Source organism: Ambystoma mexicanum, chromosome 14 (genome assembly GCF_040938575.1).
Source record: "Ambystoma mexicanum isolate Mex_15411 chromosome 14, UKY_AmexF1_1, whole genome shotgun sequence".
In the NCBI taxonomy this organism is placed as follows: Eukaryota; Metazoa; Chordata; class Amphibia; order Caudata; family Ambystomatidae; genus Ambystoma; species Ambystoma mexicanum.
In genome coordinates this window covers 325,426,070-325,452,469 of record NC_090940.1, presented here as the reverse complement: position 1 = coordinate 325,452,469, position 26,400 = coordinate 325,426,070, and the positions used below count along the sequence as shown (strand labels likewise).

The window sequence follows — 26,400 nt, the reverse complement described above, 5'->3', positions numbered from 1 at the left end:
CAGTCCCTGCTGGTGCCCGGCAGTGGGTTTCCGAGTTGTTGGAGTGCGCAGTTGCAGCCTTTCTTTCTCTATTTCCATCTTTTCAGGCTGCTGCTGCGATGAGATCTCTGAGGTGCCGTGGTTGTCTTTGCTGTCTCAGTCTGTTGGTATGTCGGGCAAGCTGGTGTTCTAGTTTTCTCTTCCCTGCTCTCTTCCTACAGCTTGACAGTATCTGCAACTGATAGAAAACACTGGCAAGCATTTGTAATTAGAGGAAAATGCGGGCAGAAGGAAAACATGCACACATGAAATCTAATTCTTAATCGGGAAGGATGCACAAGCATCCGTCAAAAGGAGTTCAATACGACGTTGCCATATATGATGTGTACAAGCATTAGAGACAATCAGTGAGTTACATACGATTACATGCAACCAAAACTGGTCAGTTTGAATACCTGTCAAGTCGCAAATAAATTTGCTATAACCAACCTTATATAGAATACTCGGGTTCATACATTGTGTCAATAAATGACGTGCTGTTTCCAGTTTGATAACCCATAAGGGGCACATTCTGGAACCAGTGGGGATTTTTTACAAGATCCAGTAATCATCAATGCCGGCAGCAAATTGAATATTAACCGCATTAACAATCTCTGTAGATGCTGATCACTACATTTTAAAACAGTTTTACATTTCAAAAGCCTTGCCTTAGGTTTGTTTGTTTGTTTGTTTGTTTGTTTGTTTATTTGATAATGCGCTCCAAGCCCTTGGGCAGCTGGGCGCAACAATACAAGTAGACTCGAAACTTAGTAACAGTGCCTGACACAGGCTATTACAAAACAGAGGTAACTTACAACAAATGATACAAGTGATACAGTACATATAGGATCAAGATGGGTAAGAGTAGACGAATACCGTCTTAACATATGTATAGCATGATCAGCTAGATAAGGGTGAATATTGTTACATTTCATTGTTGTGCAGCCATTTGAGAGCGTTACATCTAAATCTAGTGTAGGGTAATGGGCGTCTGAGGTCAGGTGGGAGTATGTTCCATGATTGTGCAGCTCTAACAGGAAGCTAGATCCACCCGCTGTGGTAAGTTTGAATTCGGGACTTCAAGTAAGAAAGTGTTGGCAGATCTCGTCAGTCGGTTTGAGGGTCTCCAGTTGATTCTATCAGCTAGGTAGGGGGTGCTTGATTGTTGAGGCATTTGGATGTGAGAGAAATAGTTTTAAGGAGGATTCTGTCCTTTATATTTAGCCAGTGGGCCTCAGTCCGGTGTTTGGAGATATGCTCTCTACGTGGGATATTCAAAGCTGCTCTTAGGGCATTATTTTGTAATCTTTGGAGTTTGTCAATGAACGACTTATTTGCACCTGAGGATAGGGCGTTGCAATAGTCCAGTCTGGACATGACAAGGGCATTGGCCAAGGTGAGGCAGCTGGCACTGGACAGGAATGGTCTGGCAGCACGGATGAGTTAACACGTGTAAGTTGTTGTAGAGGCGAGGGCGTTCGCTTGCTTTTTAAGGGTGAGAGCTGAGTCGAGGTAAAAACCTAGAGTTTTAACATCTCGCATAACCTTAATAATATTATTGTCGATGTTAAATGAGGCATAGTCCGGGGTGAGTTTAGTTAGGTTAAGGTCTGATCCGAGGAGCAGGATTTCAGTTTTATCGTCGTTCAGGCAGAGGCCATGGGTGGCCATCCATGCCTGAATGAGGATGTATATTTTATTCACCATAGCCAGGTCCACTTCATAGTTGCCCGAAAGGGGTATGAGGATCTGGGTGTCATCTGCATAATTTGTGTAGGTGACACCCAGTCTGTCCAACTTGTCGAACAATATCTTGGTGAAAATGTTGTACATAGTGGATGAGACACAGGAGCCCTGTGGGACTCCACATGTAATTTGGATGGGATCGGCACAGGTAGAGGTGGAAAAGACTCTCATCGTCCGGTTGGCTAGAAAGGATTGGACCCATGCTATAGCTTCCCCTGTGAAATTGGCAGCGAGCTTGAGGTGGTTGCATAAAACTGCATGATCCACCAAATCAAAAGCTGCTGACAAGTCCAGTAGGAGTAGCAGTGCTGTTTTCCCACTATCCTTGAATTCCTCAATTTTAGTTTTAAGATCTATCAAGGCTGTTTCAGTGCCATGGAGAGGGCGGGAGCCCGATTGGCGCGAGCCTAGTAGATGGTTAGCTTCTAAGTAATCTTGAATTTGGAGATAGGCTACTCTATCGATGATTTTTAGTAGGAAAGGTACAGTGGTGATAGGCCTATAATTAGTTGGGATGGATGGATCAAGGGTTTGTTTCTTAAGAAGGGGGAGGACCCAGAATTATTTTAGGTTAGCTGGCACTGTGTTGGATTTGAAAGAGGAGATAATGAGCTTCGAGATAAATGGGACTAAATCTCTGGCTGCATCCTTTATTATTTGAGCTGGGCAACTGTTGCCCTTACAGTTGGAAGGCTTCAGTGAGAGGATAACCTTTTCAGTGTTGATGATGGAGATAGGTTTGAAGCTAAAAGGGGGGGATAGTATTAGGTTCAGTCACTAGAGGTACTTGTTGATCAGTAGGAGAGATGGCGTCCTTTTTTATTAGTTATTTTAAGCTGGAGGGTGGAAATTTTATTTTCTCCAGCATGGGGTCTGGCATGGATTCACATGCTCATGAATATTCCCCGTCGTCAGGCTGGGAATCCTCGGTAAAGAAATAATCAGTATCAGTATCGTTTCTGATCTGTCTTTCGTAGTAGTAACCGATCTCTGCGTCATACTGACCACAGCCAATGACTGCCCTCTACCTAAGCCCCGCCTCTGGCAGCCATCTTCAGATTTCTACCGCACGTTCAAGTGTTGGGATCCTCGTGCTATTGCTCTCGAGCGTTAGTGCTTTTTTTCGCGTTTTTTCTTAGAAAAATGTCTCTTTTTCGGTCAAAAGAGCCTCAAGCTCCACCGTTTCTTTATCCGATCAACGGGGACCCGTGTCGGATTCTTCTACGCCCCTCAAGGGTGAAGATTTCGTTGAGCATGCTTTTGGAGGATTCCAGAAGTTTCTCAGGCCCTCCTCGAGCATGGCCCAGGAGAAGCGAAGCTCGACGCCCGGAAAGCTGTTCAGGGTCTGCCCTGGATGCCAGCTTCAGAATGTCTTTAAGGAGGACGAACACTCCCTTTGCCTCTACTGCCTACATGAGGACAAGACGCACGTGGAGAAGGACTGTGCGTTTTGCGGCAATATGTCGGAGCGGACCATGAAGGACCGCCATCAACGTCTCCCCAACTGGCTGGAAGGAAAGAGCCCGTCAGGCGAGAAGAAGAAAAAGAAGTCCGAGCGGTCTTCTAAGACCTTTGAGGGCGCCCCGGCGACGGGGGTCCAACAGAAGGCCAAGCACTGCGAGTCCGCTGGCAGCGGGAGCGCCGAACGGTCGGGCTCTACGGACGCCAGGCAGGGCGCATCCTCCCTGGCGCCATCAAGGGGGGCGCCATGAGCCAACGCTCTGGCTCGGGTAAGAGGAAGGCCGAGCACCCGGCGAAACTCCTGGAGAGACCCCGGTCGTGCCCTAAGGCCCCATCGGAGGGGGAGCGAGGTGGTGACCCTCCCCCCAAGGAGAAGGCGGTGAGCGCACCTAAGGTGGTGAAAGCCTTGATCTGTCCGGCCAAGGCCTCTATCGAGACAGTCGCAGCGGCCCTGGCTCAGCCTGTGGAGGCTACACCAGTGGTGGCGACCTCGGGGCCCAGAATCTCCCTGCCACCGCGGAGGGAGTCCTCTTTCATGCCCATCGACAGGACCCCCGTGAAACCTCTGACGGAGAAGAAAAAGGGGGGGGGGCAGGAGGTCATCGTGGATTCGGCCTCAACCTCTGAGGAGGAGCTGATCGAAGTCTTAGGCCACGGCTCTGGCGTGGAAGAAGGCCATCCTGTCGGGGGGACCCCGACGTGGAAGACGACAAGGGCTTTGAGGATGCCGACGGGGCTCCTGATCGCCCGTCGGAACTCCCTCAACCAGTGCCAACTCGGCGGCCATTTTGTTGGCTATACAGTCCTTATGCTCGGAGATAAGGACGAGACTGCCGTTACCACCAACGGAGGAACCGCTCCCGACGGGGGACCCGGAGCCAGGCCCTTCTGGGAGCCCTCCTCCTAAGAGAAGAAGGATTCATCCTCCACCTCCTTTTCAGCCATCGCGCCCTGCTCAGCCCTCCTCCCTGTCCACGACACGTGGGGATGATACGGACACTGACACGGCCGCGACGGGTACAGACGACGAGGATCTCCCGTCATCACCTCCCACCCGGGCTTCCCCGCCCGACGAGATTGGATCGTTTTACTCCATGATCGCCAGGGCATCCGAGCTTTTCCAGCTCTGCCTGGAAGAGAAGAAGAAGGAAGGTTTCCTTTATCAGCGGCGCAAGAACAAGAGGAAGACGGTCCTCGCTGTACCTCTACTGGACGATATTTGGGATGAGGGCCTCGCCCTCCTCAAGAACCCATCCACGACGCCGGCTAGAAGGGATCGGTACGAGAAGAAGTATCGGGTCCCGGACGCGGCCCCCTTGTGCCTTCGGGCACAGCCGACCCCGGACTCGGTCGTCTCCGCGGCGGCCAGGAAGAAAGCGGGGGGGGGGCGCGGCCTCTACATCAACCTCCCCGCCGGACGGCGAGGGATAGAAATTAGACATGATGGGATGCAGAGTCATCTCATCGGCAGCGACGACGATTAAGGCGGCCAACGCCTTGGCTATCGTAGCCCGCTACTACAGGGAGTTGTGGTACAAACTGGCCCCCCTGCTGGACTTCCTTCCAGACGACAAGAGGGCGGAAGCCCTAGAGATCTTGCAGGAGGGAGAGGTGGCGTCGGACCACGCCATTACGATTGCGACGGACATCGCTGACACTGGATTTTGCCAGTTGGGCAACGGCGTGTGCCTTAGTTGGCGTGGATGGCTCAAGGCTACTGACTTCCGTCAGGACGTGCAGACCAGAGACTTGGACATGCCGTTCGACGGGAACAACCTGTTTGGGAAAACAGTGGACGATTCCCTTCAAGCCATCAAGGCGGACACGGAGACGGCCCGGGCTCTTGGGGTTCTCCAGCAACGGCGGCCGCCCTTTCGGAGCGGTGGAGGCAAACAGGGTGCCTCCAAAGGTTCCAGCGGCGGATTTTCCACCTACGGTCAAGCGGCCCGTTCGTCGTCACAGGAAGCTTACAGGTGACAAGGCAAGTCAGGCGGACCCCGCCATCGTCGCCAAGGAGGACAAGGCGGCAAAGCCTCGTCGAAGCAGGACTGAACCGGCCGTGGGGTCGGGCCCCCACCGAAGCAGTCCGGTGGGAGGCCGGCTGGCGAGCTTTGTCAGCGCGTGGGAGTACATCTCCACCGACCTTTTGGGTGCTGGACGCCCTGGCTCAGGGTCACGCGCTCGAGTTTCTAAAGAGGTGCCCGCGCGTCCCCCCTGTGGCCAGGAAGGAACATCACGTCCCTCAACTTCTCTTGGAGGTAAGGGCGATGCTCAGGAAGGGCGCCATCAAGCTCATCCCAAAGAGGCTTTGGGGCTCCGGAGTTTACTCAAGATACTTCCTCGTGAAGAAGAAGACGGGAGGATGGCGCCCCATCATGGACCTACGACGACTGAACAAATTCATCAAGGCACAGAAGTTCAGGATGGTCACCCTCCAACACGTCCTGGGTCAACTGGAGGAGGGCAATTTCCTGTCGTCGTTGGATTTGGAGGATGCCTACTTCCATATCCCCATCCTAAAGGGACACCGAAAGTTTCTCAGGTTCGTGGTCCAAGGGCGTCACTACCAGTTCAGAGCCCTTCCCTTCGGATTGAGGTCGGCACCCAGGGTGTTCACCAAGTGCCTCGCACCTGTGGCGGCATGGCTGCGCCTAGAGGGGATCCACGTCTACCCCTACCTGGATGACTGGCTCATCCGGGCGAAGACAAAGGAGCTCGCTGTGGAGCACACGGCAAGGACCGTCCAACTACTCACGGAACCTGGGATTCTCCATAAACTACGCCAAGTCCCACCTGGTGCCCGCGCAAGATGCGCTGTTTCTGGGTGCGAAGCTCGACACAGTGTCGCTTCTGGCCTCTCCGTCGGAGGAAAGGACGAGGGCCATCTTGGGCAAGGTGCAGCGGATGCTGGTTGCGGACGCGGCCAGGGTGAGGTCCATCAAGTCCCTCCTCGGAATGATGTCTTCTTGCATCTATCTCATCCGCCTGTGCAGGCTCCGGATGCGCCCGTTGCAGGAGTTCCTGGACGCACGATGGATCCAGACGACGGGCAGCTTCGAGGAGAGGATCACACTCGACGAGAGTTTCCGACGAGCGATCCGGTGGTGGGGCACCCGCGCGCATCTGACGGCGGGCATGGACTTCCAGACCCCCGGCCACCAGGAGACAGTGACCACAGATGCCTCCCTGGAAGGGTGGGGAGCGCACACCGAAAATCTGCACGCGAGAGGCCTTTGGCTTCCGACTGAGAAGTCCCTCCATATCAACGTCCTGGAGCTCCGTGAAGTGTTTTGGGCCCTCAGGTCCTTTCTTCCGTCCCTCAAGGGCAAGGTGGTGAGGATCTTCACCGACAACACCACCACCATGTTCTACATCAGGAAGCAGGGCGGTACCAGATCCCCAGCCCTGTCCAAGGAGGCGCAGGATCTGTGGCATTGGGCCGTCGCCCAAGGGATGTTTCTGGTGCCGTTTCACCTGGCAGGAACAAAACACACCATCGCCGACTCGCTCAGCAGAGAGCTGCGCTCGTGCCACAAGTGGGAACTACGGCAGGATCTAGTGGACCGCCTCTTCCGACGTTGGGGCACACCCCAGATCGACCTGTTCGCGACGGTGACGAACTCCAAGTGCCGGAGGTTCGCCAGCAGGTTTCCCCAGCCGAGGAGCATGGGCGATGCTTTCTCGTTCCCCTGGGAGGACCTGTTTCTATACGTGTTCCCTCCATTGCCGCTGCTGATCAGGCTCATCAACCAGCTCAAGAGGTCACGGTGCAGGATGATCCTCGTCGCACCTGCGTGGCCGAGGCAGATATGGTTCCTGGACCTTCTGGACTTGTCAGCGTCCCCGTCAATCAAGCTGCCAGTGGACGCGGATCTTCTCTCCAGGGAGTGAGGCGCCATCCTCCATCACGACCCGAAGTCGCTGAACTTGCAGGCCTGGCTCCTGCAGCGTTAGAGTTTGGAGGATACGACATACCGGCCGACTGCAGAGAGGTTCTTGCAAAGGCCAGGGCGTCCTCAACTCTTAAATGCTACGGACACAAATGGAAGAGGTTCTCTGTCTGGTGCCACGCACAGAAGATTAACCCTCTACGGATTACGGCTCCCCAGGTACTGCCGTACCTACTGACGCTGGCCAAGGCTGGACTGGCGCACGCGTCCATCAAGATTCATCTTGCTGCGATCTCCCGATACACCAGAACCACGGGGCGGACGTCTTTGTGGTCTCATCGTCTGGTGAAAGAGTTCATGAAGGGACTGTTCAGATCGTTCCCGCCGGTGAAGGCTACGGCCCCGGCGTGGGAGCTCAATGTGGTGCTGACCAAGCTCATGGGACCTCCGTTCGAGCCTCTGCACTCGGCTCCGTTGAAGTTCTTGTCGTGGAAAACAGCGTTTCTTGTGGCCATCACCTCCGCACGACGGGTGGGAGAGATCCAGGCCCTTTCCTGCAAGGCCCCGTACTTGACTTTTCACGACACGAGGGTAGTGCTCAGGACGCACCCCTCCTTCATGCCCAAGGTGCCGTCGGACTTCCACCTCAACGAACCCTTAGTGTTGCATGTTTTCTTCCCGTCGCCTTTGTCTCCGGCTGAAAGGACTTTGCACTCGCTGGATGTGGCTAGAGCGCTGAAGTTCTACGTGGACCGCACAAAGTGTTTTCAGAAGACGTCACAACTCTTTGTGAACTTTGGACCTGTCAATCAGGGGAAGGCTCTCTCAAAGGCTTCCATTTCCAGATGGCTCTCCGGCTGTATCATGTACTGTCATCGGTTGGCAAACCGACCCCTGCCTGGCCGTCCGAGATCCCATTCCACCAGAACGATCGCAGCTACCACGGCGTTCCTATCTGGTGTGCCCTTGCTGGACATCTGCAGGGCTGCTACGTGGAGGTCGACGCACACCTTCACGAAATTCTACTGCGTCGATCGGGATTCCAGGGAGGAGTCCAGGGTCGGCCAAGCAGTGCTGCGCAACCTGTTCGCCTAAGGTGAGCCTGGTGAGGAGGTAAGAATTGCTTAATGTTGAGTTTGATGTAATGCTTAATGTTGAGCCTTTGCCACCTCCCGTGGTTGTGCATGTGTGTACTGCTGTGTATTCTTTTATTCATGAGCATGTGAATCCATGCCAGACCCCATGCTGGAGAAGGAACAAGTTACTTACCTGTAACTGTTGTTCTCCAGCATGGGTCTGGCATGGATTCACATGCGAACCCTCCCGCCTACCCCTCTGCGGCTCTTCACTTGGTCATACTGCCACTTCACGTGCTACCAAATCTGAAGATGGCTGCCAGAGACGGGGCTTAGGTAGAGGGCAGTCATTGGCTGTGGTCAGTATGACGCAGAGATCAGTGATTGGTTACTACTACGAAAGACAGATCAGAAACGAAACTGATACTGATTTTTTCTTTACCGAGGATTCCCAGCCTGACGACGGGGAATATTCATGAGCATGTGAATCCATGCCAGACCCATGCTGGAGAACAACAGTTACAGGTAAGTAACTTGTTCCACATAGGGCGTTCTGTATGTTAGTGCACCATATCTTGTCCTTGGAGACCGTGTCAGTTGGTTGGATGGGGGATTCCATTTCCCGGAGGATGGCAAAAAGTTCCTTGGTATTAGATTTGGCATTAGTAATTCTGTCATTGAATACATTTTTTTTGTATTGATAATTTCTATCTTGTAATATTTGGTGAATTGGGTTAAGTTAACTTTGTTGTCGTCAGTAGGCGAATTGCGCCAGATAGTTTTGAGTTTTTGTTTCTGCTTTCTAAGGTCCTTAAGGTGGGGTGTGAACCAAGCATTAAGGTGGGCTTCTTGTTTAGCTTTGCGTAGTTTAGGTGGTGCAATAGTATCTAGTGCATGAGACATAGCTTTATTAAAGGTGTCTACTAGGGTGTCTGCATCAGTATTGTTCTCCAGGCCATTGATAGTAGGCAGGAGGAGGGGGATGAGTTTTTCTGTAGTGATGTCTTTTTTACTTCTGGTGGGGAGTGGTGGTATCATTTTGATAATTTTAGGGCTGAGGAGGTCAAGTGTGGCAGTGAAATGTATTAGATAGTGGTCGGTCCATGGTTGAGGGATGATGTCAGTAATGACTATGTTGCAGTCAAGTTCAGATACCCAGTCAAGGGTTCTACCTTTAACATGTGTGGGGGTGAGGACTTTTTGGGTAAGGCCGTGGTCGTTTAGGATAGCTGCTATAGAGAGGGCATTTTTATTATCTGGCTCATTGAAGCCAATGTTAAAGTCGCCCAGCAACAGCGTTTGCGAGTGATTTTGGGTATTGTTAGCTATGAGGGTGGTAAGGTCATCTTCGAAGGTTCCCAAGACACCTGGGGGCCTATAGATCAAGTGAATAGTTAGCTTGCGGTTATTAGAGAGTTGCAATTTTGCTGAGAGTACTTCGCAGGAAGCACAGGGAGGTGAGGTGGTGAGTCTGATAGGCAAAGTAGTTTTAGCGATGATGGCTAGGCCACCGCCTTTGGCATTGGGTTTATCTACTCTGTGGATCTGGTAATTGTCAGGTACGGCTAGCATCAGGGAGGGTCCTGCTGCCTCGTGGAGCCAAGTTTCTGTTACGGCAAGGAGGTCGATGCTGCTGTTGTTTAGTATGTCAACAATTTCAGTTGCATGGGCTACCATGGATCTGGCGTTGATAAGGGTTCCAGTAAGTGATAAAGTATGCTTAGGGATAGGATAGCTTGCAGATTTATCTGTGTGCTTGTTTCGACTCGGGTGTTTCTTTTTATGAAAGTGAGTGGAATTCGGGGTCGGAGTTGAGGGTTTCGTGGCTTGAGTTTGCTTATCCAAGTGCGTCTGTATAGTTGGGGATCTAACAGTATTGTTTGCGCTATTTCTTTTGGGTTCATAAATGCAAGGTAGTCTTGCCCTAAGTCTCAGGTTTCTGTCTGTGGGGGGGCTAGTGCTGTAGGTAGCAAAGGCCATGATTGTAGTTAGGAGGGTCAGGGAGGTCAGGTTTCTACACATGGTAGTTAGAGTAGTTAAATGGTTCAAGTTACTTCCCTTACTTCGCTAGGATGTCTGGCTAGGGTGTCACAATATAGATTGCGGGTGGCTAGTTATAGCCAGGGGTTCATCTAGTGATATGGATCATGATATTCAAGAATCACAATATGAACTAAAATGCATGACTTAGAGTAGTTAGCAACGTGCAAGGCAGGCGACCCAAGGGTCTTAAATAGGTAACAGGATGCAGTGGCAAGCTACCAAGGGGTCTCGGATAGGTCACAGGGTGCAATGGTAGGCGACCAAAAGGGTCTCAAAAAGGTCACAGGGTACAGTTGAAGCAATGCGGCAGTCTAGGCAGTACTCAGTGAATGAGTGGGCACATTCATAGCAGAGGTACAAAAGGCAAAGCAGATACCAGGCTTGCAGCAAATGTGGGCATATCAGGCAAAGAGCAATGCAACATACATGGGGCACCAATCAGTAGTGAGGCACAGCAGGTTAGTTTATGCAAGTACACTGCACTTACATCAAGTAAGGATCAGTGCAGAGTACACAAAGCACCATTCAAAAGTGTGGCAGGTCAAACAGGCATTGCACCTCGAGCATTATCAGGCAGAAGAGCGATGTAGCATACATCTGGAGCAGATCAGAATATGTGCGCAGCAGGTTTGGATAATGCAGGAGGTAGGCAGACTAACTCAAGAATCGCGCACATTAGTCTGAGGCAGGCGCAATAAGCGAGCATAGCAGGTAAAGCATAGGCAGTATGGCAGGTGTTAAACAGGGGTGCTGCAGGCGAGCACTATAGACAGTAAGGAGAGCGCTGTATCTCAGAGTCAATAAAGTACATTAAAGGTGGTGCAGGTAGCGTGGATTACCTTCCATTCACAATATATTTTCTTGGTAGCTAGATATTGTAAATTACAGGTTCGATCTAGCCCAATGTAAAGCTTTTTCTCTATGTTTTTTCCTGGCAATTTGAAATTGTGGCAGATCACTGTAATAACAATTCTCTACTAAGTCTTTATGCTAATTTGTTTAGCAGAAGGAATTTTATTAAAAAAGAATGTTGACAGAATACATTAGATCTTACAATGTCCTTCACAAAGGTATAATTGGACCATGTTGAGGAAATCTGACAGAAAAATTAGGATGATTGAAGAATTTTGGGTTTCAGACCCCCCTCCACTTAAATGCCGGTGTTGGGGAAGCTGGATAGCAAAAATTGGGATGATTGGAAATATTTGGATTTCAGACCCTGCTCCACGTAACGGCCTGTGTTGGGGGAAGCTGGCTAGCAAAAATTGTGATGATTGGATAATCTTGGATTTCAGACCCCCCTCCACTTGAAAGCCTATGTTGGGGAAGCTGTTTCGCACAAATTGCGATGATTTGAGAATTTCTCCCCCCGACCCTCCACCGCCACTTAAAAAGATTGCCCAATTAAATTACAGTCATAGATTTCAGCACACACCAGGAATGAGCTTGGTTAATTTTGAAATTTAACAAAAATCACCCTGTGGTGTTCTGGCAAGGTGAATTAATTAAATTAATCTGTTTTATTCCTCCCACTCCCTACCCGCTATAAAGGGAAAGAATTTAAGGACAACAGATCCCCCTGCCTTTTTGGTTGCAAGGGGTTCAATTCTACTTACATAGAAAACATCTGTTTAAAGTTCAGAAAAGCCAGGACCCTCTGGAAGAATAGGGCAGGGGTCTCGTCTCTCCACTCCCAAGGATGTTCCCTAGCTCTTCACCATAATGTCCAGTCAGCTTTTTTTTAGGCCTTCCTAGCAATAGACAGCTCCACCAAGATGCAATCTCCTTTGGTTGTCAGATGTTAAGTTTCACCATCCACTTTATATAGCAGAGATGACACCATCAAGTTTACAATCTTGGAGAGTATCCTGCAAGAGTTCTCGCAAATAGGATTGGACAGTTACCCTTCTCTCTCCGCTGGAATCCAGCCCATCTCGAAGGATTGGTTTTGGTATCTGGAGCAGACATATGGCAATTCCCATTTGTAATCCCCAATTGTTCTCATGTCAAGATTTTGGCAAAAACTAGTTATGTATCAAAAACTTGGTGATTTACTAGTAACTGCTATAATATATATATATATATATATATATATATATATATATATATATATATATAATATTCCGATTCAGCTAACCAGGGGTAATTTAATAAAACAACAACCAGCTGTTTGGCAATTTTCCACCATTTTTACAAAAAGCATTATCATTGGGAACATGCAATATATTTCCCACATACCTAATTTTACCCCCCACCAGTTCGCCAACTCTTAAATCCGGGAGATTTTCAGATCAGCCAGAAACCCATTTTAGATGTCCATTACAGTACCCTGAGTCACAGTTGGATGAATTGTATATCACCAAAATCACCTGGAAATTATCCAAAAATGAAAAGCGCATGCAATCAGTGAGACTTGTGGTTGCTGAGAAAAAGGCAGAAGTTCTAATAGTCCTTTTAAATTAATAGTAAATCTTTAGGTTTAATTCAAATAGCAGTTCAGCTTCCTACAGTCACTGTTTTTATTAGTCTATTTGAAGTAGGTTTTTTGTGGTGTAAGGTGCAGATCATAAATGGGCGATGCATTTGCTATGCAGAGATTCCCTAACTGCAGACATCTGGCATCCTGTCTTCTTATCTGAAGGGGACCACCTTTTGATCCGAAAAGTTTCTATTTTCCTGTATTTTTTTCTTTACAGAGTTCAGCCTTGATTATTGCCCACGTGTTCACACCTCCCCCTACATTCCGTACATGCACCAGCCAGAGCATTTGGCCTGCTTAGAACTGCCCTTTCAAAGACACCACATCTATGCAAAGTCTGTTTGCAACACCTCTTTGCAGCCACACTTTATTGTAGTTGCAAATAGCTGGGGGCATGTAAAAGCCAGGCTTGCAGTGGGGGAGTTCTTTGTGAAGTGTGCCCACCAACAAGCCAAAAGGGTCTGCCTTAGGCCTAAATGGAGTCTTCATGTGACCCATAGAACAAAGATTTATTTTCCCCTGTTGCGGGTATTTTGCATGTGAAACATAATATACATTACATCTTGTTTACATGCACCATGTCTTTCCCTGACATCGGGAACATTTTTTTCATGTCTTGCTTTAACTTGCAACCATACATGCAAAGCTATTTTGGCGTTGGTGTTTAAAAATCCTGTTCAAAGGGACCTTTGAATTTCTTCTGCCTTTGTGAATTAAAACGCTACTTTTCCTTTGGTAATGACAGTTCACATGGTCCTTCATTTCCATGGGTTTTTGGCCTTTGATTACACCCCACAGGACCTTTTCCCAATGTAATGGTTAAATAATTTGTGTAATGTTAAAAGAATTTTCATAGACATGAAAGAGATTAATGTAGGTACTTAAAAATGTACCCCTTGGCTTGGGTTGGGTATACAAGGAATCGCTCTCCAGTGGAAATATTGTTTTCAAAAAGCTGATTACACTGAGGGTTTATCCTCAAAATGTATACCATTCTCATTTAGTGAGAACTCTCAACATTGATGCCTTATCCAAACAAATGGGAGACTGACCTTGGGGTGGGATGTGTCTTGGGGATACAGTATGGGATGCCATTGAGAGTAGAAAACATCTGTTCGTACTCTGCTATCTGAGTCACAATACAACATATGTTAAAGGTAGGATTACACCACAGTGCCAACCATGACATAAACTTGGTAGTTGGGAGTGGAGCTTGAAGACAGCAACCTTTCACACACTAGTTGAGGAGCCCTGATGACACATTTGTTTGTTGCCCCAAATCTGATCATTATGAACCTTTGAAAAACAGATACAACTTCTACTCTGCATTTATGGTACATCAAATTATTGAACATGCTAGCAATGGAGTAGCTAATAGCCATTATAAGGATCTCAGGGAAAGAATTGCTGAAAATGTGTGATCCCTTTATATATAGCAAAGATGACTTAAATGGTTTATCCTGCCAGTTCTTCAGACACACTCTATAGGGCGGTGTGGTTGGCTGAAGGGCGGGCTCATTGGGAGGTTGGTAGGGGAGGAGTTTTATGTATTGCTAAATAAATGCTTTATACACATGTCTCCTGTGAAAAATCTAATGAAATGTTTTGAGAAAAATTGGGCCATGTACTCTAGGTGAACAACGCTAAAAATAATGAAAACTATAGATTTTGATACTACATTTCAGTACATATTATCATACATACCTTTAATTAGCTCAGTTCACTTTAATGTGTAGACCTTGGATACACTTTTCATATGTGTTTGTTAACATGGCTTGGGATGTTTTGTATCTTAGATTTATCCTTCTGTGAACAATGTCAGAACAAGTTTGGAAGGATATCCTGGTAAGTCATTTCAAATTATGTTTTTGCATCTTAACTTTATGGGATAGTTCAGTGTGTACAAAGCATTCATCTTCTTCCAGATGTTAAGAACACTAGCCCTACTTGGGTAACAAAACATTTGCCACCAAAACAAATAGTTTGTAATATATACCATTTATTTTCAGTTTTGCTGCTTTTATTCAGTATGCAGGATTGAATGCAATTAGGAAATGCAAAATATGTCATACTTTGCACTAGTCAATCCTATCTGTCAGTATCAAGGAATGGTGCAAAGGGCACCCAATACACCACATTGATTATCTAGGTTTAGCATGGTAATACAACTACTAGATTTTAAAAGCGACTAAAGAAATTAAAGGAAGCGTTCATGCATAAAAAAGGCTTGTCAACTATAATAAATGTTAACTTCTAGACCTCATTTCAGAAGGACTATATTTATGCAAAGAATACCCCATTTCATGTTAATCTATTCGGTAATATTCATGAATATATTCCTCATTGATATCCAGAAACCTGATTAAATGTTAGTACTTGGTTATTCAACCTGCAACTTGTGTAGTTTATATTCCAGGCAATGCGTTAGTCTTTGCAAGTAAAATCTCTAAAGTTTGATATCTGCATCAGGTGGGATATGATAACTGAGTGGGGCAGAGTGAATTCTGGTATAGTCAGGCAAGTGTCTCAGGACCTGTGCCGATGGATAAACAATGGTGGAATAGTTTGGCAATTCTGGACTGGAAATTAAAGGTTATTTCTCCCAGGATGACAGTATAAATAATCGGTGCCATCGGTATGCCCAAAATAAAGAGACTGCACATCTTTCGGTGCATTATAATTCTGTGCTACAATATTTGCAATTAAAATCTGTACTTTTCAGTACTACATCCTTCCGCATCTGCACTGTGCTGGTTCAATGGAAGACGTGAACTGGAATATGCACTAAATTTGCCACAATGCAATCTGCCAGTGTACATCCTGGAGCAGGTATGTGCACGTATCAGCCCTATGTTTCCTACAAAACATAATGCACTTAGAGGACTTAAAACCCGAATATGAAGTTTTGAATCTTCCTAATGCTGGGATGTTGGATGTCGTTTATCTAAAAAATTACTTCTCCTAGATTGCAATATAATGATTTTAGGGTGTCTCTTTAAAACGAGCTTTGTCCTCCTATTTTTCCAAACAGCGTATTTCATCTGTAGTTCAACACAGTTCTATGCGGCTGCTGCTTCTTGAAGCAGTACCCAAGCTTTTGAGCCAGGAAGAAGGAACTCCTGCCCGGGGATTTTCAGTTACTTAATGCCCTGCTCAAACAGAGATGGCCCTACTGCTTGGTGTTTTCAAGTTCTCTTTTTCAGCAGTCCACTTTGCCCTTTGGTTACTGACCAATGGAACTCCAAGATTGATTGCTTTTTAGTCGTTTTTTTGTGAAACTGCTTGAGGCAGTGATCACTTCTAAAGCTTGTGTTTGTGGACTTCTGACTAATGTGGGGAACTGGAAGCCATGATATACTTTACTCAAAAGAATGGGATTTGATACCTCTTTATTTTTGTGATTGAGTGGTCAAAATTGCCGTTAGACAACTGCCTAAAAGGAACACGGGAAACCTTAAACTAAAATAAAGATAGACCTAAGCAAAGTGTGGTCAGGAGGGCTATAAACAAAGTGGGGATTTTTCCAGGCATTCAAATGCCATTGAATCCTTCAAACAATAAAGTTACAAAACCTAGTAGTATAAATTCTTGTCTCTTCCCTGAGGCACCCTATTCTATAAAAAATAATATACAAAAGATGTGGCCAACAAAAAGTGTAACAATCACTTGCACTCACCAGTCTTTAGCCTTCATGCTACCCTAGCCTATAAATAACATTGCTTAATCATAGACCAACACAAGCGTAAAAAGATCCTAAATTACAAATGTTCAGCTCTAAGCTAATCAAAAGTAAAACAAACTAAACAAACTACTCCAGGACAGGCTCTTTCAGGAGTTGCTCAGTCTGGAGTTTGCTTTAGCCTTTCTGCTTTCACCCCATGTTTTCGGACTTCTCCCAGATACAGTTCCATGCTTTCTGTCCGGCCCCTTGCAATATTTGCTCTTATGCTTCTCCCAACTCTTCTTTCTTCGAAATGATCAGGAGGTCTATCCCAGATCTTAGGATGCTCAGTTTCCACATCTGATAGCTCTTAGGGAGTAGGAGAACGCAGATCGGCATGGGTTTGAATACCAGTCCTGCGCCAAGAGGCTCGTCTCTGGCTTGAAGCGCGATATAAAAACTCAATTTTATTTTTTTAAAATAGGTTTTAGGATTCACAACTGGTCTCTTCTGGACCTTTGGTTTTAAGACTTTAGGATCCACACCAGGTCCCTCCTGTGCCTTGGGTTTCAGGATATACAATGGGTCACTCGTGGACTTGGATGTCATGGGTATTTGTCCCTCGCCACTTCTTTCAGGGACCTTTTCAGGCTGGCTGATATTCTCTTTCCCTCCTGCCATGGGTCTGGGTCCTCTACTTCCCTTCCCCAAGGGGCTGCAGTTGGAATGCCTCTTGTTCTGGCTCTCCAGGTCCCCCAAATGGGTTGGAGAGGGGCGGGTAGGCCCTTCTCATCTGCCAACTTTCTCCAGGACTTTCAAGGCTCTTCAGCTCTTCACCTCTCCTTCCTTATTTATTTATTTATTGGGTATTTATAATGCGCCTATACAACAAACAGTGTTTCAAGCCACCACAAGACAAAAAGGGGGGGGTAGGGATGAAGAATAACAAAAATGGTCCTACTAGGCCTTGTATCATTCGGATTGTGCAAGTGCAGTAACCAGAAGTGCGAGCATGGGGCTGGATTGGGCACAGTCAGTAGGGGTGTATGCCCCACCATGCTAGTGCAGGGAGGGATCCCGGTAGGGCAAGTGCAAGTTAAGTGGGGGTTCAGGGGAGAACAAGTGCTTGGGTAGACTAGGCGAGGAGGGCCTGGTATCTTGTAAAGCTCAGAAGGCACCAGGCAACCACTCAAAATGCGGCAGAGGGGGGACATTAGCAGGGGAGAGAGAAGGAAAGAGAAAAAGTGTATCTAGAGAAGCTTCCAGAACTTAAGGATATCCGGCTCAAGTCTGAGGTGGTAGGGAGGCCATTCCAGTGGGCGGCTCCTGCAGAAGAGGGAAATCAACCTCACACTTTTTGCTTGGAAAAGGGTCTGATCTGCAGAGAGTTGGAGCTAGCAGACCGAAGGGCTCTAGATGGGAGCTATTTATGGAGAGAGAGTTGAAGGTAGCAGGGTCTCATGCCCCAGAAAGTTTTGTGGATGATACAGAGGGTCTTGAACTTGATCCTCACATAAACCGGGAGCCAGGGGAAAGATTTTAGGGCTGAAGGGATGTTGTCCCTGGGCTTGAGGCCAAGCATAAGTCTCACAGTCCTATTCTGGATTAGTTGAAGGGGCGAAGGGAGAATTTAGGTAGATTGAGGAGGAGGCTGTTGTAGGAGTCCAGTCTAGAGAGGACCAGAGCTCTGGACACAATGAGTTTCTGGGGGAAGGTGTGGAAAGGGAGAATGCCTGCAAGGAGGAGCAGCTGAAAGTGGGCCTTTTTGACAAGGTTCTGATGTGAGGAGAGAGAGGTGTCGAAGATTTCGCCAAGGTTTTTGTCTCACAAGAGGGTGAGGGGAGGGGGCCCATGGAGTGCAACCAGAGAGTAGAAGGGAAGGAGGGAGCCGGGGTCCCAATGAGAAGTATCTCAGTCTTGCTGGCATTAAGGCAGAGATCATTAGCAACACGCCATGTCTGATTATCAGTCAGACTGTCAGGAACGAGAGAGGAAGAAGAGGAGGAAGTGGAGGGAAGCTTGAAGGAGAGTTGTGTGTCGTCTGCATAACACTGGAAGTGAGGAGAGAAGTAGGGGATCAAATCGGCTAGAGGGGCAAGGTAGATGTTGAAGAGCCACATGCCGCAGGTGGCGAGTTTGATGGGGGAGAGAAAAGGGCCTAGTTGAACATGGGAAGGTCGGTTAGAGAGGAAGGAGGTCAACCAGTCCAGGGCCAGGTCTGTGATGCCAAGGGTATCAAAGAGCAGATTTATAAGGGTTGCATGATTGACAGAGGAAAGGTCAAGAAGGATGAGAACGGAAGCAGAATTGGAATAGAGATTTGAGAGCAAGCCATCACAGGTTTTCAGGAGTGCAGATTCCGTGGCTCTGGCTGCTCTGAAGCCAGACTGGTGGCCGTGGAGACAACCAACAGATTCAGGCCCATATTCTCATCAATGTGTTAAGTCCCAAAAAGGACATTAAAAGGGTTATGACCTTTTCGGTACTTAAGACCTATTCTGAAGGTGGTGCATTTTTCCGAAGTTGGAAAGAATGCGCCACTTTCGGAATACATGTAGCGGTGTCTAGGATGGGTTGGAAACCAACCTAGCAACCGCCACATTCATAAACTGGCTTTTTGGAAGGCTTTTCTTTTGGCACTCCGCCAGTTTCATATGTGCTCTAAACTAGCGCACATATACGGTACACTTTTGGTGGCGTTAAACTGGAGGAGTGCCACAAGAAGCCTTGTTTGGTGTAAATGAAAGTGTTCATATACACACGTGTGTATATGAACACTTTCATTTACACCAAACCGAGCAGCTTCAACGTTGCATACTCACTTTGGTGTATAGGGACGTGTTCATACACACCTGTGTTCTCGGCAGCATTTTTGTAAAATAACAAATAAGTCGTTATTTTACAAAAATGCCGCAGAGATTGGATTGCGCCCGTTACAACTAAAAACAGGTGCAATCCACACAGTGCAGTCGTGCTGTACAAAGACACCCAGGCCCACTTGAGAGTGGTTCCTTGATCCTGAAGAAGGTTGGATAAATAGCGGACCCAGTGGGGTCCAAGATCAACCAAAACATATGTAGATCTAAGAGGAAGGAATTATAACTACTCTGGGAACATCTAAATGTGTATTAAGATACAGAGAAGATAATACTGACACAGGCAGGATTGTCTAATGTTCCTTTGTGATGACTGAGGTCTCACTGTTTTGTGAAAAAGAAAAGATATATATTTTGTGTATGAGTGAAAGTATGAAAGAAGAGAGAATGATGTCAAATAATTTTTGTTATGTAAATATGTTCTGACTAAAGAACCTGAATATTAGATGTGAAAATAAAAATATATTTTTCTATGGAAAGAACGGATTTGTAATTATGTAAGTTGTGTCGCTAGCCTCATGTATGCCTAGGTCCATTATTTATTTTCTACATATCTTACCTGGAGGACCTATGGTATTTACAGGTACCCTTATATTTACCCCCCTCAGCTGGGAGATGACCAGCTTCTCCAAGAGTTTGTACAGGAAAGGGGTTATGGAGATAGGGTGGTAGTTAGCCGGGCAGGGGGGTCGGCTGAAGGCTTTTTGAAGCTAGGGTTTCCAAGGGAGTGTTTGAGAGGTAACAGTTAAGAGCCAGCGGCAAATGAATGATTACAGAAATCAGCCAGGGCACAAGCAAGGGAAGCACTGTTGTCCTTGATAGCTCTGGAGAAATAGGTGAGCACCTGTTTGGAGAACACTTTCATAGAGAGGACATGTCTAGAGATCTCATCTGGTGGTGTGAGCGAGAAAGAGCAGAGTAAGAGGGAAGAGGAGAGGGTGGCCAGGGGAGGCCTGACAGAGGGTGATGTACAGTGCAGGGGTAAAGAGGAGAGAGAGGACAGGATGTCTTGAGTTTTGGTTATGAAGTGAGAGGCCAGTGCAGTGCAGAGGGTCAGGGATGGTAGAGGAGAGGTGGCTAGTGCAGTAGGATTGGCATGCTCATTGCAGATTTTGAACAGTTCAGCCATATTGTTAGAGGCCACAGAGATGCAGGCTTGGATACAGGCCTTCTTCTTCGAGCGGATCGAGCGTGTAATGTCTTTGGAGCAGGCGGCAGGCCAGTCTGTCAGAGGATGTGCTTGAGGACTGCCACTTCGCTCAGTAACTCTGTACTTGTGTTTCAGAGAGGCTAGGCCGGAATCATACCAGGTGTTGTGCTTTGAGACAGGCTTAGTGCAGAACGCCCATGACGGGGCAAGGATGTTCAGAGTGTTGGTGATGGAGAGGTGAAGGTTAGCAAGGGCTGTGTCAGTGGGAGAGTCAAAGGCTGGAGTGGGAGGGGGAATGACAGTGGCGGCAAAAGCAGCAACAGACACTCGCTTTGCAGAGGCTTAGCCGGGGGACCCAAGTGATCCAGGGTAGAGGACAGGAGGGCATGGTCAGACCAGGAGAGGGGTGTAGTGAGAGGGTTAGAGATGGGGATGTCTGCTGAGATGAGGGCATCTACAGTGTGTCCGGCGGAGTGCATCGGAACAGAGGGAGGAATGGTGAGAGAAAGGGAGTCACAGAGGCTGCGGAAGAGCCCAGAGGTCACATATGGAGAGTCAAGTTGAATATTGGAAGAGAAGGTTGGAGGCAGAGACCAAGACAGAAGAGGCAAGGTCACACCACTCCGAAAGGAAGAGGGAGACAGGCCCTGGGGTCCTGTAGATAGTGGCAATAGTCAGCGAGGGGCTAGGAGAGACACCGAGCCTGCGGACGAGACATTGGAAGGAAGAGTAGGTCTGGGTGGGTATGATAGTAGCAGAGACCCATTCAGGGAAGATCAGGGCCACTCTGCCGCCCCCCAATCCCTTAGCCTGGGCTTAGAGAGTATCTTGTAGCCCTCCGGGAGGAGTGTGTAAAAAATAGTGATAGAGCTGGCAGTGAACCATGTCTCGGTGAGAGTGAGAACATCCAGCTCAGTCTTCAAGGAGATGGCAGATGTCAGAGGAGTGTTTAACGGCAGAGCGAGAGTTGAGGGTAGCTAAATGGAGCTTGTTGCCACCTTTGAATGTCTTTTGAGGCGAGGTACAGGAATGTGGTATGCCCGTAGGAAGTGGCCAGAGGGGTGGTAGGAGGTAGAGTGGCAGGAGAAGGGAGGAAGTTGATGAGAGACGGAAGATGCCTATCAAGAAGGAGGTGGTTGGGCTGAGAGCCCTGGACCATGACAGTGCCATTCTGGTAGACATTAATGATGCCCCTAGAGAGTGGGAAATTTGCCAAGAGTACTTCCCATCGGGTTCCACCATTAATGTGCAAAGAAGAGAAAGGGAGAGTACTAAGACCATATGGGGAATCCAAAGATCTGGAGAGGGAATGACAAAGAGGATGTCATTGACAGTCTGCTTGGAAGAAGCATTGCCATAGGTATCGGCAATGGGCATACCTGGATTGGAGACCAGGAGATTATTCTTGAACTTTTTCCTTCCAGGCTTCAAAAGAGAGATAGGATAGGTGATAGAGTAGCAGTTAGAGTAGATAGGGGTGATCAAAATCACCATGGAGGAAGAGATCAGGGGGAGAATGAAGGAGGATGGGCTAACTACAATGCATTATGAACTTACCAGGTGGCCTAGCAGCAAGACAGGCTCAGGCGAATCAGGTGCACGAGAAAGGAAGGAAGTTCAGACTGGTATAGAGAGTCCTGTGGCAGGCGGAGGGCGAGCTCAGTGGATTGATTAAGAGACTTAATCCATTGCCAGCCTAACTTTGCCAAGCCACTTGTTTGCTTGAAGCACTGGCCTCGCCACCCCATCCCCTATGAGTATTTAGGGCATCTAGTACTCTTGCCCGTCAGTTCAATAGTGCCGGTTTTGTCCACGGCTGAAACTGCTGCTTTTTACAAAGGCATGCACAGTGCCTGGCTTGTACTGACTTCCCGCAGACAGTAATTCACCCATTCTTCCTCTCTCTCGCAGTCTCCCGTTATACCAAGGGAGCATCAGCAGATACCTCTGTTTCCTCCTTAAATCTTCCAGCTTCTTCTATACCCATGAAGCTTTGTCACTGTTTCTAAGATGGTCATCCCTGACAGATTATTCCCCAGGCTGTTTTGTTATGTTCCCTGGGATTGCTTAGCTTCCCTTGATACTCTTAGTAAATTGTTAACTGTGCCTTGGTATTGGCTAATTTCTTTATTGTATCCCTCATCCTGCATGATGCCCTGCAAGGACTCTGAAGGCCCTGTTCCGCGCAGCACCATCTTGGAAAGCCCTTGCCCCATGCCAGCGGCTTCACAATGTTCTGCAGGCGCCCTGTCTCAGGAGGTTGTTGTTCTGATCCGTGGATAGCTTTGTTCCAGCATGAGGTGTTCTGGAAACTGAGCCCTCTGTTTGATTGATAGTCTTTGTTTCCCTGTGAAAAAAGCTACTGAGCGTCTCTGCGACTGTGTGTATGCAATCCTGTGCCCTTTCCTCTGCTGGTGGGCTGCTGAGCAGTGTAGTCCGTCATACCTGTGGTGGCTGAATGTAGCAACATGGACTCTGGAATAATTTGAGCACACGTTTTGATAGGTGGGAAAAGGCTCCAGTGAGATACTGTTAATTCAACTTCTGAGGCATCATCGGGTAGCAGCCGGACCATCCCAGACATGTCTCTCTCTCCCCCCTCATAAGGGAGTGTGGGGGAGTTCCTACAATTCACCAAACGCCTAAAATGGTTTTCAAAGCTGCTCTTGATTGTCAAGTCTGCAAGCTGTAATTTGGGTTTTAATACCACGCCATCTCGCTCCCCTCTGCAGTAACCCAAGTACTCCTTTTTGTTCTGTTGCATATTCTAATGCCATACTTAACCCTCAGCAATTCCTGCTGTTTTCTTTATAATCTGCTATCAGAGGATTCCTTCTAATTCTGGATCAAGGTAAATCCCAAACTCCAAGAATGAGAATTGAAATTCAAAATCACGACTGCCCCAACTACTCGCACTTGATAGGAGAAAGCGTGGTGCAGAACAGGGTAACAATTATTAACTAACTCTGTGGTACTCCGCAGGATCAGCCTCAAATGTAACTGTAGAACAAGAAAAGAAGCACTCTTTTTGTCTCATTTCATATATAATGATCTCACCGGCTAGTCCCGATTTGTCTTTGCTATCTGGGACTTCCAAAACAAAACTAAAAGCACCAGAATGCAAATGAGTCCAGGAATGGATATGCAAATCATGCCTGCCCTGGGCACCCTGGGAGTGCTACAGGATTCCAGCGAATAGCACTGGAGAAGAAAAAACAGCTCTCTGCACAGATGTTAACAAGCAAAGCACTTGGAGAATGTTAAATGCCATATGCATAATGGTAGGACATCTTTCAATACCCCACTCTCTGCGGTAAATGCGCTATTTAGCAGTTGTCTTACCAAATAAACACCCTTTTCGGCAATTTTTCGTGCTTTCATTGGCTGGTCCTGAATTAATTGTGTATACAGACCAACTTGTCAGGCTAGCGTTTCTGTTTCGATCCACGCTGAATGAACAACCTCACTTCATACTTGCATTAGCAGGAGACCACGTATTTGTATTATATTGTTTGGTTGTACATGTGTGCATGTTTTGTTACCTCGTGATGTTGGCACTTGTTCCATTTCAATTGCTTGGTTAGCTAAGACATTTGACGCCTAATCACAAGCCAACCGAGACGGCTAAATGTATTTCTATAACTGTAACAACCCATCTTTTCCCTTTCTGTAACAATTTAAGCTGTAGATGTTTGACTCCTACTCACAAGTCAAATATAACCTAAGGAAATGGCACAAACAACAAGGAATCAAGCAAATGTAGTTCTATTTCAAACCGTAACAATACTTTCTTTTATTTCTGTACAGTTGTAGCAATTGAAAACTGAACAAAGTTTTTTTTAGAGAGTGCACACTTGAGATCGGATGGTGTATGTTTAAACTGAAGTCTTACAAATGTGTTTGTTTTGCCTTCTTTTATGCTGAAATCTTCCAGAATTAGAACACATATCTCAAGGTGTAAAAGAGCACGTGTGAGTTGTTTAGCCAGCATTAGTTGTTGGGTCTACAATTTGTATTTATATGTTTCCAATTATCAATGCATTACTCACATTCCCAAATTCAATGCAGTGTGGGCTGAAAAGAAAAGGTATCGCTACGTATTTCATATCATTCACATGACATGTGCAAGATCAGTAACCTGTCCCCTGTCACAAGGGGATAGGAAACCTTCTTAACATGGGGTGGGGAGCCTACCTTGATGGAAGTCAGAGTCAGTCCTACCACAGGGGTGGATGGTGGCAGTTGAGAGGTCCCCAATTCATATCCTTTCCTCAAGTGCCTGTTTCAATTTAAGCAGTATGTACTTGCATCACCCAATACAAATGTTCGCCAAGTTTTCTCCCTTTGTTCCAGACCCAGCGTAAACAACAATGAAATGGTGAGTGAGCCCAGCCCACCAGCGCCCTACGCTACCAACATTCCAGCACCGGAGTCCCCGAACCGACAGAGTGATAGTGAGATGACAGGACAAAGATCGGAGAGCTTACGTAATTACTGGATCTGGCGCACACCACTTCTTAGTACTGGCACACAACGTTCCAGACCCAGCGTAAACAATGAAATGGTGAGAGAGCACAGCCTACCAGCGCCCTACGCTACCAACATTCCAGCACCGGAGTCCCCGAACCGACAGAGTGATAGTGAGGTGACAGGACAAAGATTGGAGAGCTTACGCAATTACTGGATCTGGCGCACACCACTTCTTAGTGCTGACACACATTGTTCCAGACCCAGCGTAAACAATGAAATGGTGATAGAGCACAGCCCACCAGCGCCCTACGCTACCAACATTCCAGCACCAGAGTCCCTGAACCGACAGAGTGATAGTGAGGTGACAGGACAAAGATCGGAGAGCTTATGCAATTCTGGATCTGGCGCACACCACTTCTTAGTGCTGGCACACATCGTTCCAGACCCAGCGTAAACAATGAAATGGTGAGAGAGCACAGCGCCCTACGCTACCAACATTCCAGCACCGGAGTCCTCGAACCAACAGAGTGATAGTGAGGTGACAGGACAAAGATCGAAGAGCTTACGCAGTTACTGGATCTGGTGCACACCACTTCTTAGTGCTGGCGCACATCGCAACAAAACTGTTGCAGTATTCCTAGATCACAAATGAGACGAGCCGCAAACTCCATGTGAGACTGCGCTTACCCGGTTATTTAAATGTTTTTCTGTTTGAACACCTCCTCGGTGGGGCGAACAGGGCTGGATTGCCCAGCGTCATGCAACCAATCAGAGGATGGGGATGGGGATTAGTGAAGGCCCAGGAAACAGGAAGTTGTGGCTTGTTTGAGTAAGGTCAGGTCAGAGGAGAAGGAGGTAGCAAACCAAGAGACCAGCAGGAGGAAGGATGGTATTGGTTGATGAGAGCAAGTGGTAATGAGGGTTGAGTGTTCATGTAAAAAGAGTGAGTGTACGATCATTTTAGGATGTCCCTGAGGGAAATTAGACAGATAAGGCATTGGCCTTTAAGTTTCCCTATAAGCACAAGTCAGAAAGTAAGCAGTAGGGAGAAACCTGCTGTATATACTGCCCTGGGGACTAAGGATGCCTATATTGGGGAGGGAGTGGTGCTTTAAGATGAGAGAGAGGGTGGGTCCTAGTGCCCTAATCAAAGGTTCAATAAAAACCCTTGAACCGTCTCTGGGAGTTGGAGTGTTCTTTGAGCTATCTGTGACAGACTATTTGAGTACCCTCTAACTACCGAAATAAGACTTTGGGATGCCTTAAGCACCCACATACACAAAAAGACATGCCTCAGATTATAACATGCACAAGACTAGAAGCAACCCCAGACATGTTTTGACCTTGTTGTGCACCATCAGTGTGGTGTAGCTTTGGGTCTCTGGTCTCAATGGGCTTGAGACCCACATCTGGGCTTACCTGTTCCACTTGGGTGGACAAAAGAAAAGCAAATGAGGTGAGTGTTCAAGCCTGATTTGCATATGGTCTTTCCTCTTTCTGTAATGTCTTGGCAGGCTGATGACAATGGTC

At 47.4% G+C, this 26,400-nt stretch overlaps 1 protein-coding gene across 2 annotated transcripts in view; it reads left to right on the top strand.

The window, feature by feature from the left end:
• Nucleotides 1-26,400, top strand: part of TDP1 (tyrosyl-DNA phosphodiesterase 1) — a 1,670,976-nt gene that overhangs the window by 646,331 nt on the left and 998,245 nt on the right. For both annotated transcript variants that reach the window (XM_069637461.1, XM_069637460.1), the window contains exon 11: nt 14,510-14,558. In XM_069637461.1, the coding sequence (XP_069493562.1) occupies nt 14,510-14,558 (49 nt within the window). The remainder of the gene's footprint in view (nt 1-14,509; nt 14,559-26,400) is intronic.